Genomic DNA, 15,612 nt, shown 5'->3' with positions numbered 1-15,612 from the left:
CCTAGTCTCCCCATTGAGCTGACTCACTGGCTTCTTCCTCCTACAGTGTCAGAGCTACCTCTCTCCCCACTGCTGTGCTGAGCTAATAGATTGCTTCTTTCAAGGTAGATTGCTGAAAATTTGTTTCATTTCTCCTTTCTATTTCCAGGTATGTCACTGACTTGCTGAGTCATATTTGGCAGGATCTCTCTTTTCTCCCTGTTTTTCCATCTGGATAATATGGTTTATAAAGAGCTCTAAGGCATTTTGTTTCCAAAAATGTATAAGCATACAAAAATAATGGTGTTGTTTACCAAAAGGTTTTTATCTGTACATAGCTCAATTAAAACATTATCTTATTGCAATAAAAATATTTTTGTCTATTTTGTTCTTCACTGGGATGAAAGCTCTTTGAAAGCAGGGACCATTTGTTTACATATTTCTATTCCCAGCATTATACAATATAACGAAGCCAGGTATTCTCTGTCTGGTCCTTGGACCCAATGGGAGATCCATGTATGTTGACAAGTGGCCTGGAACTCTCATGATGTTTTGTGGTGCATTTGGGCAACTTTTGAGGTACAAGGTCAAAGCTCGCATCTGATTTTCAACAGTGTGAGTCACCCCTCCCTCTCCCTACCCCCCAAAACAAAACCAGATAAAAACCATAAAGGAGGTCCTTAGGATCTACTTATCATATGGGTAACTGTGCAGCTGCTACTATTTCTCAACCCTGAATTACTAATTCGGGTCATTCCTCAGAAGTATGAGAGTTCTAGAGGAACTTACACAATTTCACAATATCTGCATTGTCCATTTAATACCAAATTCAAAGGGAGGAAATAGAAAGAAAAGGAAAGGTTGAACACCGTGACCATCTCACGGACACTGAAGTAGCAAGAGATAGGAAGACGATCACTTAATGCTATGCTCTTCCTCTGGCCAAATGGCAATATGCCCAGGCAATCTATTTTAATTTAATAACAATCAATATACTGAATAAATATTTGATGGTGATAAGTAGGAAGCAAGATGAAAGAAAAAGCCAGTACTGTAAAGATATCACCATGAAAGTTTTGCTAGGACTTAATTTTGTCATAAATATTTTAAGAATATTTTTGGACTTGAGTTATAAATATGACTTCTAAATGTATATTCTTCTAAATTTTTTAAGAAAATCAAATGTATTGAAGAGAGCAACTAAAAGTATAGTCAATGTTTCTAATTTTATGTAGCTTTATTTGTTGCTTTAAAAAAATCTGCTTCTCCCCAGTAGACCCAAAGTGCCTTGAGGTTGGATCCATGTTTTGTTTTGTTTTGTTCTAACTCTAACGTTTTATACAGAGCACAGGGCTTTATTTTCATTGGTGCTTCAGAAATATTACCAGTAAGGGGGTGCCTGGGTGGCTCAGTCATTGAGCGTCTGCCTTCGGCTCGGGTCATGATCCCAGGATCCTGGGATCGAGCCCCGTGTCGGGCTCCCTGCTCCGCGGAAAGCCTGCTTCTCCCTCTCCCACTCCCCCTGCTTGTGTTCCCTCTCTTGCTGTGTCTCTCTGTGTCAAATAAATAAATCAAATCTTAAAAAAAAAAAAGAAAGAAATATTACTGGTAAGGATGAATGGGGAGTATCTAGATACAGATAACTTACCGAATGTCTGCATAAGGTACTTGACAGTCTAGAGTATTGAGTCTAGAACTAGCAGTATATGTAACAGATGTGCCACACCTACTTTCTGGTTTTGGAGCACGAGGAAAACACTCAATTGGACTGTGAAAGTCAGAAGTCTACTATTTCTTTAATTTTGCAGAATTTTCACTTTTAACCTCATTATTATAAAATAAGACAGATTTAAAAACCCACGTAAAACAAATGCATAGCTTAATGAATTATGATAAGGCTAACATTCTTCCAGCCAAGAGCAACAAAACAAAACTTGGCCAGGGACCTGTCCCAATTACAGGCCTCTCCCTTCTTTCTCATCCTTCCCATCCCAAGCCACCACTCTCCTGACTTTTATGGCAGTGGTCCTCTGGACCAGAGGATTCGTCCCCACCTGGGAACTTGATAGTAATGCAAATCCTTGGTCCCTATCACAGATCTGCTAAAGCAGAAACTCTGGGGGTGGAGCCTAGTGATCAGTGTTTTGAGAAATCCTCCAGGTGATTCTGATGTGTGTTTAAAGTTTAAGAACTATTGTTTTACAGTAATCACTTACTTGTGTTTCTTTAGTTTTATCACCAGAGTATACATCTCTAAACACTATTGTTTATTCTTGACCATTTTTAAGATTTAATGTGTCTTTTAAGACTCTTATAACATAAAAGTTTCCTTTTCAGTCCTTCCTTTTCCTTACAATTTATCTGTTAAAGAACCCAGGCTATGTGACCTGTAAACTTTCTCACAGTTTGGACTTTGCTGATTGAATACACAAATCTGAATTTGAATACGTGAACTTGCTGACTGACTACATGATGCAGATCAACATATTCTTCTGTCCTCCGTATTTCCTGCAAGTTGGCAGCTGGATCTCGAAGTTATAAAATGTGTGTGTGCGCGTGTATGGGTGTGTGTTAGTTAACCAGTATAATGGAACAAATTATCCCAAAACATAGCGGCTTAAAACAAGAAACATTTGTTATCTCAGTTTCTGTGGGTCAGGCATCTGAGGGTGGCTTACCTGGTGGTTCTGACTTAGGGTCTCCCATAAGGTTATTGGCAAGATGTTGGCCAGGACTACAGTCACCTGAAGGCTTGACCGGGGTGGAAGATCCTCCAAGGATCTAAACCTGGCAAGTTGGTGCTGGCTTTTGGCAGGAGGCTCTAGTTCCTCCTCACATGGGCCTCTCTGAAGACCTCTTTGAATGTCCTTGAGCCATGCCAGCTAGCTTTCCCCAGAGCAAGGGATCCGAGAGGAAAAGACAGAAACCACTGTCTTTTATGCTATCGCCTTGGAAATCACAGTCCATCACTCCCAAGCTAAACTACTGGTTACTTAAGAAGGGGAGGGGACTACCCAAGGGCATGAACATTTACAGGCCAGAATCATTAGGGACCATCCTGGAGAATGGCTGGTATTTAAAGACAGAATACCTCACAAACTAATATTTTCATTTCATATACAGGATTTGAGGGTTTTATTTAATCTACTCTGTATTATATCTCTTTTCTTTCACACTGAGAATCCTAGCAGTTAGAATACAGTAGTCTCCCCTTATCTGTTGGGGTTCCAAAACCCCCAGTAGACACCTGAAAACTCAGTGCCAAACCCTATATGTATATACTACATACTATGGTTTTTTTTCCCCATGCATTCATACCTATGATAAATTTTAATTTATAAATTAGGCACAGTAAGAGAGACCAACAATAAGTAATAATAAAATAGAACAATTATAACAATATACTGTAATAAAAGTTATGTGAGTGTGGACTCTCAAAACATTATACTGTATTTACCCTTCTTCGGGTAATGATGTGAGATAATAAAATGCCTACATGATGAGATGAAGTGGGGTGAATGACAGACACTGTGGCTTCCATTAGGCTACCACTGACCTTCCGACAATATGTCAGAAGGAGGATAGTTGGCTTCCAGACTGAGGTTGACTGCGGGTCATTAAAATCATGGAAAATAGAAACGGTGGATAAGAGGTAACTGCTATATCTCGTAATTATCCATTTGTTTTTAGGTTAGCTCAGGTCTTTCAAGAAGCAAACACCTTGGGATTAGACATGCAAGCGATTGGGAGGGGAAAACAGGAAAGGGGAAGAGGAAAGAGGAGAAGCAAGAGAGGCAGGGGTAGCCTGCAGACTATAGTTTAAGTCTAACACCTATGGAAGAGGATGGGTAGGAAGAGCCTCAGACTGCAGTCCACTTGAAAGAGAATTTCAGCCACTTGGCTGGGTAGCCGTTGAGCTAAAAAGTATCAGTTGCAGTCATGTGACCAGCAGGAAGAAGCCGGGACTAATGCGCCTTCATTGTGCTCATTCATTGGCTGGGAGCAGCCCTGGGGGTGTGGCCTCAGTGCGAACACAGCCAGGATCCAGAGGGCAGAAGGGAGGGGGGGCTGTCAGTCAACTATGCTCCTAGAAGCGGAAAAAATGAAGAAAAAATGAAAAAGCCGCACATTTTTATGGGTGCTGCTGCTTCATCCCCCATTATACACAACAGACTCGGAATAACAATATCAGTACTCGCACCGAAATATGATCACTGAAAAGAGGTCAAATATTTTTGTACATGCTCTCTCCATAACCCCCCTTGTAAAAAAAATGCTTCTATATTTATGATTCAGAATATAGTCATTGCATACAGTATTCTCCCCCTTTTAACCTTCATTTAAGACGTTTATATATTTACCAATCCTTCTGCTAGGCTAAAGTTACATCATTTCTCTTTGGTATCTCCTTTGCCCTCCCAGCAATCAGTAACATTTAACCTGACTTCAGTGTATCCTTTTGTATTTGAGAAAGGATCTAAACTTCTAACTGAGCACAGTCTGGTTACTTACACTGCTCTTAAGTAAAATGTAATAGGACATTTGGTCACACAAGTGACTTCAAAGCCCAAACTAGATGAGCCAGAGATGATCTGATGGCTCAGTGGGTGGATGCATGACCTGCACCCATCTTCCCAGGCTGGGGTCACTCATACCCATAGGCCCAAAACAGGGGTGAAAAATCGATGTGAATTTTTTTGTTAATGGAAAACGGAAGATCTTGAGGAGGATGTGCCTTTGAGCAGGCTCCTTCCACAACCCTCAGACATCAAGAGTGTAGAGGCCAGGGGTGCAGTGTGTGGCTCAGGCCTTCTGCTGTTCTTCAGTTGAAAGTTTGGGAAGCATTGGTCTATATATAGCTCAGGGCTTAGGGGGAATTTTTCAGCTTTTAAAAACATCATTTACATAATAATGAATGAAGATACATAGAGAGGCTGGGGCAGCAGAGCAATTATTCTGGGGGCACAGGTTTTCAGGTAGGTTTTGTGTCTTCCCTCCCCTTTCCCTATTCATGGCCCCAGAGTTTTCACCATTTACAATGGCCCTGTAAATCGGTTAAGTACAAAGAGACAAATCCAGGCAAACTCACATTCGTGCGAACAATCCCATTAAGGTTCCCAAGATGAGGGCACTCTGTGAGAAAGTGCCATTGAACTCTTTGATAGCTCATCCTTGGATGAATATGGGGAAAAGTTACAAAGGATCTCTTTGGCCTTCGGTGTGAGAACTACTGATTAACGTTTTTCTCTCATTTCCTTGATCTTTACCAAAAATTCAATGATGCTGGCCTTCCAGACGCCAGTGGCTTGTTCTGTGTGCTCACCAGCCTGTCATGGAGTCTGTTGTGGGGAGTCTCACTGGGCAAGGCAACTATCCCCTGGCATGGGGGCAGCAACTAACTGCCTCGGCAGGGAAATTCATGTCCAGTGCAACCATGTCTACTCCTGGTCTAAATCCCCTCTTGCCCCTTAGATTTAAGAAGGAGAAGGATAAAAAAGCAAATGGGCTTCTGACTTTGGCTCCTGATTTCTCCTGTGGGCTAAATTCTTCCTACTCAAACCAAACACCTCCCACCTGCCAAGAAAAAAAACAACGGGCTTTTTGTTTTTTTTAATCAGACTTGTAAAACAGAACATAGAGTGATTATTTTCATTACCAGAAGATTTTTCATTTTTCAAGAAGAGCATTTGCCAAGAGATTCCTTTAAAAAAACAATTCCCTTGGCATGTTTATAACAAGATATGACTGACAATGGCACGATGCACGTGTAGCTTTTTGGTAACACATCCCATACATGTCATGGGGGTGGCCTTGCCAGGTAAGGCCAGCAGAGATCCTATGAACCAAGGTTGCATGCAAATAGCATTTCTAGAATCACAGTGGAGAGAAAGTGTCTTTGAACATCTGACGTCTGACTCCAATGTTATGAAACCAGGTTGTGTCCTTGTCCTTGCCCTTCAGTGGACACCTGTGTAAATCAATGTGGCTTGCAATTGTACTGCTATGGGTGTGTGGAGTATAAGGCCTGGGGGCCGACTACTTGGATTTAAGTCCCAGCTGAGCCCCTTACTGTTTCTGTGACCTTGGGAATGTTATTTAACCTCTTTGAGCCTCTGCTTTCTCATCTGAAAAATGGTTGACAGGAGAATTAAATGTGATAATATATTAAACGTGGTGCTACATGTAAAACCCAATCTGGCTGGCACATACTAAGTTATTAACTACTATTAATAACTGTTAGATGAGCAGGATGCCATTCTTCAGACTCAGCAAATAGGTGGACAGATGTCCTGTTCTGTTCTGATTACACGATCCATGAACCAAGAGAAGGCTCAATATGCAGCTTCTCCTGGTGTCTAATTAGCACTGAGAGAACAATTCTATCTTACACCACATTCCAAACTGCTGTCTGCAGCTAATATATCCCTAAAGTTCAAATGATCAGTATTAAACAACTCATCCAGCACATCAATTTCTGTAGGGCACAAAGGGCAGTTATCTCCTCCAAGTGACTCCATGGAGATGTTTGTTAATTAAAATCAGAAAATCTTCAACTGCTGTATCAAAACTTTTCTATAATTCAGACCATTGGAAATATTTTTTTTTAATTTCCTAGTTAAAATGATTTCTGCTTTAACCTATTGAAATGGTTCTCAGAGAGTGGTCCCTGGATCAGTAGCATCAGCAAAACTGGGAACTTGTTAGAAATGCAGATTTTTGGGTCCTACCCCTGACTTATTAAAACACAGCGATCTATGGCTTAGCAAGCCCTCAGGTGACACTGATCTCTAGCATGAATGGCATATAGATGCATGCTTCCCATTGCACTTTCACCTGCTCCCATCCCTGACACATATCGTTAATGAAGCCAAGCATCTTTCCCATTGAGTCTAGATGAAATCTCAGAATCCTTTTAAACACAGTGCCCACAGTCACTACAAATCAATGAGCTGGCATGGCTGGCGAGGAGATGGTACTCTGAGGTCTCAATTAAGCATTCATTCAGTTACTTGAATTTCCCTGAAGGAAAATTGTGGCTCTTCCTTAAGAGGTCAGGAGACCTCAGGACAGTAAGAAAATAGTTGGATTTCTAAACTTTCATTATCAAATATCGTCCCTGACATATGCATGCCCAGTGACAACAGCTTATAGAATTTCCCCCAGTTACCAACACAGTCACAGTGTCTGTAGTCTAAACTTTTGCCAGAGAGCTCAACCTGGATGTAATTATGATTCAAATCTTGTCAAAACATGGGAAAATGCCTAATTGACATAGTAGGAAAGTCACATTCTATCAAGCTATCTATTTCTAGTTATTCTATTATCCTATGGTTTGTAAAAAGCTAGATCACAAAAAATTAGTATAGCATGACCTGATTAACTTCAATCCCTTTGGGCTGAACTCTCCCCTGCCAAAAAAAAAAAAAAAAAAACAAACAAAAAACCCAAAACAAAACAAAACAAAAAAAACCCTATCTTTTGAAAAAAATCTTTGAGTTGGCTTTCAATAAGACATATATGCAATAAGCCAATTAAGGAAAAAATAGAAAATCAAAAGCTTTGTAGAATTACAGGGATGCACATTTACTGGGACTCTAGGAAAATGTGGTTATTATGGTTAAGCATTATTCTTAGCTTTGAGCTATAGAGAAATATGGAAGGTTATATCATTCTTATTACCTGAGTAAAACAAAGTATTTTCACTCTTCTGCTGAGACATTTTCCTGGAATGTAGGTATCAGGATTCATACAGGATGTTACGATATTTGCTACCCTGTTCTTCTATAACTCTTCTGACTTTCTCCTTTTCTTTCTTTTATCTAAAAATTTGGTCGTTGATATTCAGTGTTGATTGGCCAGACAGTACAAGATCAACCCATATTCAGACTTGTTCTGTTTTATCACTGTCTGATGGTTGCTGTGGCCCATTATTCAATGTATGAAACTCAAAAGTTTCCTTTCCAAAAATGGAACTTCATTTATCTTTGACCATATTGCCTAATAAATTGAAGCTAACTTGCTACAAGTGTTCATTGAATGAGGTTACTTCCTTAATAGCATTTCTGACAGATGGCTATTGCTGTTACTGACAGCAGTTGACATCCTGGGAATTTAAATATTCAAAGAAATTCAATGTGAATTTATTTAGTAGTCTGTTATGTGTCATAAATGGTGTGGGTTGGGCTTCAAGGCATGCTGGGAGTTCCCAGCTAGGAGAAGGATTTGAGCTAAAGTCAGCCAAGACCAAAATCCAACCCAGGTCCAAGTCCAAGATCAGCAAATCTGATCTAGAAATGTAGAATGCAGCATGATGCAGAGCTTCACGAGCAACAACAGTACTTGTTCTTAAGGGTCAAGTCTGAGTCCAAGATCAGGGACATTTGTTCAGATTGCTGGAAGTTTTAACTGCTTGCAGGGTTTAGAGAAAGAGATTGGCAGGAATTAGCGGCATCCATGGCTTCTATTCATAGCTGGACTTCAGTTCTAGGAGGAAACTGGAGTGGGTTGCAACAGTGTGGGTAGGGAGGCTATAACTGGATGTATACATTGCTGCCCAAAGACTGATTTCATCCCCTAACAAATTAGACAGTGGATACAGGACTGCAGATGACTTTCATGCTCCACCATGGCAGACACCGTTATATCTGCCTCTCTGGTATCCAGGATCTTCTTCTTCCTTTTTGCTTCTTCTGGACAACAATGTGCCAAAGCCAAGCAATGGATTATGAAAGGTCTAAGCTAGTCAGAGCAGTCATGTTCCCCAACTCCCTAGACTCCTTGTAGCTGAAAGTGCCATGTGACCCACTTGTAGCCAATGAGCCAGATGGGGAGTTTGCTCATGACGCTTTTAGGAAAGTTTTGTTTTTCTTTTAAAAGAAACAGAACTGGGGCACCTGGGTGGCTCAGTCAGTTAAGCATTTGACTCATGATTTCAGCTTGGGCCGTGATCTCAGAGCCGAGAGATCCAGCCCCATATCAGGCTCCATGCTGAGTGTGGAGTTGACTTGAGATTCCTCTTGAGATTTCCTCTGCCCCTCCTCTGGCTCACACGTGCTCTCTCTCCCTCTCGCCCTCTTAAATAAATAATTGAAAAAATAAATAAATAAGTACATAAAACCTTAAAAAAAAAAGGTACAGGTCTGTGATTCAACAGTCTCACACAATTCACAGCGCTCACCATCTGAAACAAATGATACATTATATGTTAAAAAAAAAAAGAAGATAGCAGGAAGGGAAAAATGAAGGGGGGGAAATCGGTGGGGGAGACGAACCATGAGAGACTATGGACTCTGAGAAACAAACTGAGGGTTCTAGAGGGGAGGGGCGTGGGGGCATGGGTTAGCCTGGTGATGGGTATTAAAGAGGGCACGTTCTGCATGGAGCACAGGGTGTTATATGCAAACAATGAATCATGGAACACTACATCAAAAACTAATGATGTAATATATGGGGATTAACAGAACATAATAAAATTAAAAAAAAAATAAAAATGTACATCTAAAAGCCAAAAAAAAAATAGGAACAAAACTGGCACATCCAGCACCTTCATCCCTTCTTGATTTGCCTGAAACTTGTAACCGGGAAGAAAAGGCCAAGAGAATCCTAGCAATGCAACCCAGTCATCGCTAAGCCACTACGCTAATGCCCGCAGCCACTTTGTCCAGATGGCTGTGATGTAAGAATTATAAACACTTTTGTTTAAGCCATTGATAGATGTTCTATTATTAACAGTGGAAATCATTCCTGATACCCCACTCACTACGGAGATGGAAATCCTAACTGTTACCACATTCAGAAACTGGAGCTGAACGTCTGTGGCAGAAGACAGGAACTGACAAGGCATGCTGAGCTCGGGGCTGAGGGCCATGGCAAGGAGCATGGCAGTGATCTTGGCTTCAGAACCCTGTAATTTTGTTTGTGGGATGAGACTTATGACGTGGTCTGATCAGATCCCATCTGAGATACTTGCTCTAGTTCAGAAGACCATGCTTTAAGATGAATGTTATCTAGGATTAACCTAGGAGAGTCAAGACATTGGAAAAAATGTGATGGAAGAAATGGTTGAAGTAAGAGAATTGTAACAACTAGGATGTTGGTATATGGAAGGCACTCCTACATTAAGTGGAGCATTCTGTGTTCTTCAGTGGTCTCTAGACTGAGTCATGGCTGGTCCCAATCTGGATTCCAGCCCCTATTGGTTATATATGATCTTGACAAAGCTGTTTAAACTCACTACTTCTCATTAAGACACGGTGACCATAGTGATAACACTATATTATATAATTTAAATTTGCTAAGATAGTAGGACTTAAATGCTCTCACAAAAACTAAAACAAAAAATCTCATTGCCTCTCAATTTCCTGATCCTTAAAATGGGGACAATAATAGTACCTACCTCATAGATATGTGTGAAAAATAAATGAAGTAATCCATATAATGCATTTAATTCAATGCCTGGAACACAGTAAATGTTCAGTAAATGCTTTTTGTATTATTTTGAGAAATAGTTAAGTACATGGACTCTGGAGTCAGAATACCTTCAAATCCTGAGTTCATCATTTTCTGGCCATATAACCTTGAGTAAGTCTCAGTTTCCTCACCTGTAAAGTGAGGATAATGATAGCACCACCCTCCAAGGATGATTGTAAGAATTAAATCAAATAGTGCAAGTTATGCGCTTTGGCACAGCTAAGTACCCAGTAAATGTTGGCTATTATTATCAGTATTATCATTGTTATTTATTATCTAGACCTTGAGCAATATAAAAAATGTATTGTAGCTACTTGTTCTCAAAATGCTTATTATTTTAGTTTCTAAAAATTGAGAGAGTTAAATAATGACATATGTACAAGAGGAGATTGAGGAGGGAAATAATCAGTAGAGGATGGAAAGGTGAGAGAGAACATCATGGAAGAAGTTGGACTTAGGGTAGGTCTCATGTGAGAGGTAGAGTGCGGACACTGAGGAAGTGGGGCAAGCACAAGGGGTTACCATTATCTTCCATTTTTTAGGAGACGACTTTGTACATGTTACTTATTCTTTCTCCTGGCGTCACCTTCCTGGAGCAAACTGAATATTTCAATATTGTGATTTAGAAAAACACAACCTATAAAATAGTTCGATAGTTTACCCCTTATTTCATAATTGCTCATCCAAGAAAATCCAATGATATTTAAAAATCATTGAATAATACACAGTTCAGGTCATGTTTAAACCAAGAAATATATAAGAACGAGAAGTCAAAGAGTACAGGGACTGGTACCAAGAACCACTAGGCATTTGATCCCATGTGTAAATTAGGTTTAACAGTGATGACCACAGAGATAAATGTAGAATGCACGTGCTCTTTTTTCCCCCCCTGTTGAAACATGGATTACGCTTTTGGAAAAGAATCTATCAAGAGTTCTTTGAAGCAAACAAAAGAATTTCTGTTTCTAGAATGAAGAACACCGGCTTCAAAGACTTTAGTAGAAGATTCAAGGCTCCTCCTAACTTGGACATGCCTGTGTTGCCAACCTTATCTCCCAACAGTCTCAGATACAGGTACTGGGCTGGTGTCCTTGAGGTCTCCCGAATGTGTCCTGATCCTATACAGGGGCTCAGCAGCAGCCAATGCCTGCCATAGGGTAGGTGCTCAAAAACTGCTGGCTGGAACCACATCCACGTGTCACGTGTGCTGTTATACCAGCCTAGAATCATCTTCTTTGACATCCCTGTCTCGGTTTAGCTGAAGTTCACGCACCCTATCTGAGACCTTTTCCCACCACGTAAGTCTCTTTTCTCTGCACAACGGCATTTATTATCTGCAACCCCGTTGGGTACAACGTATGCCTTCCAAATATTGCGCTGCTCGGGCCACTTCCCTGGTCCCAACCACATTCTCATGTTTTCCTTTCCCCTTTCCAGTATGACCCAGGTGTTCCCCGTGAGAGAGCAACATGGACAAAGCCCAGAGGCCCAAAGGAACAGGGCAGGCAGGGAATGGTTTGTAGGTCAGTGATTTTGATGGCGTGTCTCTCAGGAAACCTCCCTAAAAAGCAGAATCTAAGCCACTTTCTCCAAATCTCTACCATATTTTTGCTTCATGAACACAATAGTCTATTACAGTGTGACCATATTCTCCCAAACTCTTGCTAGAAATCTCAAACCTTAAACAGTTGTGACATCAGTCTATTAAGCTAAGCGACTTCATGCCTAGCAGCTCTGCTTCAAGGGGAGGCAGCTGGAAGTCTGCTGAACTAGAAACATCATCTTCCCTGTTTTCCCAAGAAAAAGGATGCCTGATTGCTCTGCCTTTCCTTTGTGATCCAAATGCTCTGTTACGAGAGTCAGCCTTCTCTGATTTGTGATTGACAGGTTTGCCAAGGGTGAGAGCTGGCCTAACTGCTTGCCTTACAGATGAGAACTGAAGTCTTTTGGAGTTTATCCCATGATCACTGAGCTCTGACTCCAGTTTCTTAGCATGCACAAGATCTGTTTCTCAAAGAAGTTACCTCTGCCATTTATTTTCCCCTCTAGCACTTCAAACTTTGGCTCCATGTCTCAATTTATTTGTATGCCAGGTGTTGTTAGATAAATAGACATTTGAATTATGAGAAACTGGATATTATCAGATGGTGGATTTTTCTTTTTCATTTTAAATTATCTCCTAAAATTTACTCCTGGTTTCTTGGAGAATTACTGAACGTTTATGAACAGGAACTATATAACACATCAGCTTCTCCTCTAGGCTGCAGACTTGTTAGTGGCAGGGAGTGTGTTACTATTCCTCCATATTCCCAGATTTGTACACTGAGCCTGGGCTTGACTACATGCTCTACAAATGTTTGGTGCAAAAACTCCATGATGGATTAAAGATGGCCACATATTCTTTATTATTCCCCTCTCTTATTACATGGGCCAGAGATATAATTTCTTGACTAATAGAATATGACAGAAATAATATGCCAATTTCCAGGCCCAGGACTTAAGAAATTGACAACTTCTGGGGCATCTGGGTGGTGCAGTCCATTGAGTGGCTGACTCTTTGTTTTGGCTCAGATCCTGATCTTGGGGTCATGGGATCGAGCCCCATGTCCAGCTCCACGCTCAGCATGGAGCCTGCTTGAGATTCTCTCTCCCTCTCCCTCTTGCCCTCCAGCTTGTGCTCTCTCTCTCAAATAAATAAATAAGTAAATCTAAAAAAAAAAAAAAAAAAAAAGTGGCAACTTCCACTTCCTGTCCCTCAGAACACCCTTTTTGGAAGCTCTGCCTGCTAAGTCTGACTACCCTGAGACTGCTTTGCTGAAGAAGCCAAGTGGCTACCAAGGTGCAGACATGTGGGTTGGAACAGAAGAATCGCCTGGCTGAGCTCTGCCAGAATTCTCTGACGTGAAAATTGTGAAATATAATAAAATGGTGGTTGTCTTAAGTCTCTAGATTTGAGGGTAATTTATTGTGTAATAATAAATAAGCAGAACACAATCCCAAGAGGGGGGCTTGTTGTATATTGTTTAGCACCCCAGAGATCAACTTGTGTACTTATACCTATTGTTCATCTAGTTGGTCTGATTCACTAACCCCAGTGACGGTCCAATAAATGTTGTGTTTCATCTTGTGTGCTCCTAGGTAGCACAGATCAGAGATCCAGATCAATCTCAGGACACAGAGGTTTCAGATGGGATTGTATCCACTGCTTGGAGCCCAAGAGGACTGAGTCATCATAGCTGTTTCTTCTGACTATTTGAAGAGTTAACTGCTGAATAGTACCACATTTCTAATAGAATGGGGCTAGATGGGGGCATCTGGGTGGCTCAGTCAGTTAAGCGTCTGCCTTCAGCTCAGGTCATGATCTCGGGGTCCAGGGATGGAGCCCTTCCTCAGGCTCTCTGCTGGGCAGGGAGTCTGATTCTCCCTCTTCCTCTTCCCCTCTCCCCTTGCTTATGCTTTCTCTCTCTCAAACAAATAAATAAAATCTTTAAAAAAAATACTTTAAAACTGGGGCTAGATGGAAATTAGATAGAAGACTCAAAGCCTGTTCATGGTGATAATGGAGTGAGAACCACCCAACTAAATGAACATAATGACACAAGGCAGATGCTTTTCCTGTCTCGTCCTCACAGTAGGTCCAGAGAAAAACAGTTGCAAAATTTAGACTGGGGATGGACTGAAGAATAAGAGAAATTCAAGCAGAGAAGAGGGAGGGGCAGTGAAAAGTCATATTCATTCTGTGTGTACTTGAAATTTCTGGGTCAAGGGACTGGAAAACATCTTACTAGCATTTTAAATTTTTCTGAAAATAATTGAAGGGAACAACTCAAGAATAAAATAATGACAAGATAATGGCTTAATAAGAAAACCCTTGGGGAGAGCATTAAGAAACCTGTTTTAGTCTCAACACCTTGAAAATTATATGACTTATCCTTAACTCTGTTTTCTTGTTGTAGAATGATACCTTAATGGAAATTATGTGGGTTGAATTGCAGGAGAGGTGATAAAAAGTGGCTTAGAAAGAAAAAGAAATAATGTATGATTAATTAATAGTATCAAATCTTGAGAAGTTTGGAATAGAAACTCTTCAAACATACCTCTTTTTTAATTAAGATAAATCACTCTTTACTATTATACAAATGCTGATTATTAAGTTTATATAAAAATTAGTTTGGTTAGATAATAAAAGACAGGTGAAGGAAACAGTGAGACATATAAACAGCAACATTGTCTAAGAAGCATTAGATATCTGGACTGTTACTGTTGCATCTTGGGCTGGGTGTCACAATGCACCTGGCTGAAGGCCAGACCAGCTGGTGACCAAGTGGCCCCTCTGGGGATTGGGGACTAAAGTAGCCCCAGCAAGAGGCACTGGCTCAGTGCAGCAGGACCCTCTTCAGAACAACTACACTCAAATCTGTGCATGGGAGGCCCAGGAATCTGCATTTAACAGGCACACTGGGTGCTTTCACTGGGCATCCCACAGTTTAGTGGCCGTGTTCTACGTGCCCTTGCATGTGATTGTCCACAAATGTGCCACGTTCACTCTGACCTCGGTTCTTTTGTTCGCTGCTCCTCCCTCCAAGAGTGCCCCACCTTCTCTCATCTTCACCACATAAGCCAAGATCCACTGGCTTCCTGGAACCATCACTAACTTCTTGATCTCTTTTCCATAAACTCTAATTATGCTACTTAATCCTCTCTTATCCTATTTTGTAGCCTCTTTCACTGTGTACAGTATAGTAAATCCCCCTTCATGGCTTAATTCCATTAATTCCTGCCCAGGGCAGAAAGATCCCACTTTAAATAGTTGCCCTGTTTGACAAAACCTGTCCCCTACCCATCCTTTATTTTGAATAAGTGTTTTTATGTCTTGACTTCCAAGACAGAAGGAAGGGTGAAGCCTAGAGTTTTGCAAGGGCAGAAAGGCCTGAGGAGCCCATGTCTTCCAGAGAGAGCTGCAGTGCGTTATTGACTGGACCTCAAAAAAGCACAAGATTTCTTCCACCACTGTTGATCATTTGGGTTTTTTTTTCATACATTATCCCCTTTAGTGTCAAAATCAATTTAAACTTAATCAAAGACTTAATATTTCTATCTTCTTCCCGGCTCCCCATATGTGATAATTTCCTTAAGGGATGAAACCTGGTTGTATACCTCTCA

General features: G+C 40.8%; 1 protein-coding gene across 2 annotated transcripts in view; it reads left to right on the top strand.

The window, feature by feature from the left end:
• The window catches only part of LOC115941335 (uncharacterized), an 86,876-nt gene extending 71,616 nt beyond the window's left edge, over positions 1–15,260 (top strand). For both annotated transcript variants that reach the window (XR_014148385.1, XM_081830315.1), the window contains exon 4: positions 149–15,260. Coding sequence is in view for 1 of the 2 variants with exons in the window: in XM_081830315.1 (XP_081686441.1) it covers positions 149–168 (20 nt within the window). In the remaining variant the exon portion in view is untranslated. The remainder of the gene's footprint in view (positions 1–148) is intronic.
• The last annotated feature ends 352 nt before the right edge of the window (positions 15,261–15,612 follow it).

This window comes from Leptonychotes weddellii, chromosome 9 (assembly GCF_054177405.1).
Source record: "Leptonychotes weddellii isolate Sample4059 chromosome 9, ASM5417740v2, whole genome shotgun sequence".
Classification (NCBI taxonomy): domain Eukaryota; kingdom Metazoa; phylum Chordata; class Mammalia; order Carnivora; family Phocidae; genus Leptonychotes; species Leptonychotes weddellii.
Note: the sequence above shows the minus strand (reverse complement) of the source record. Positions and strands in the feature narration are given on the sequence as shown.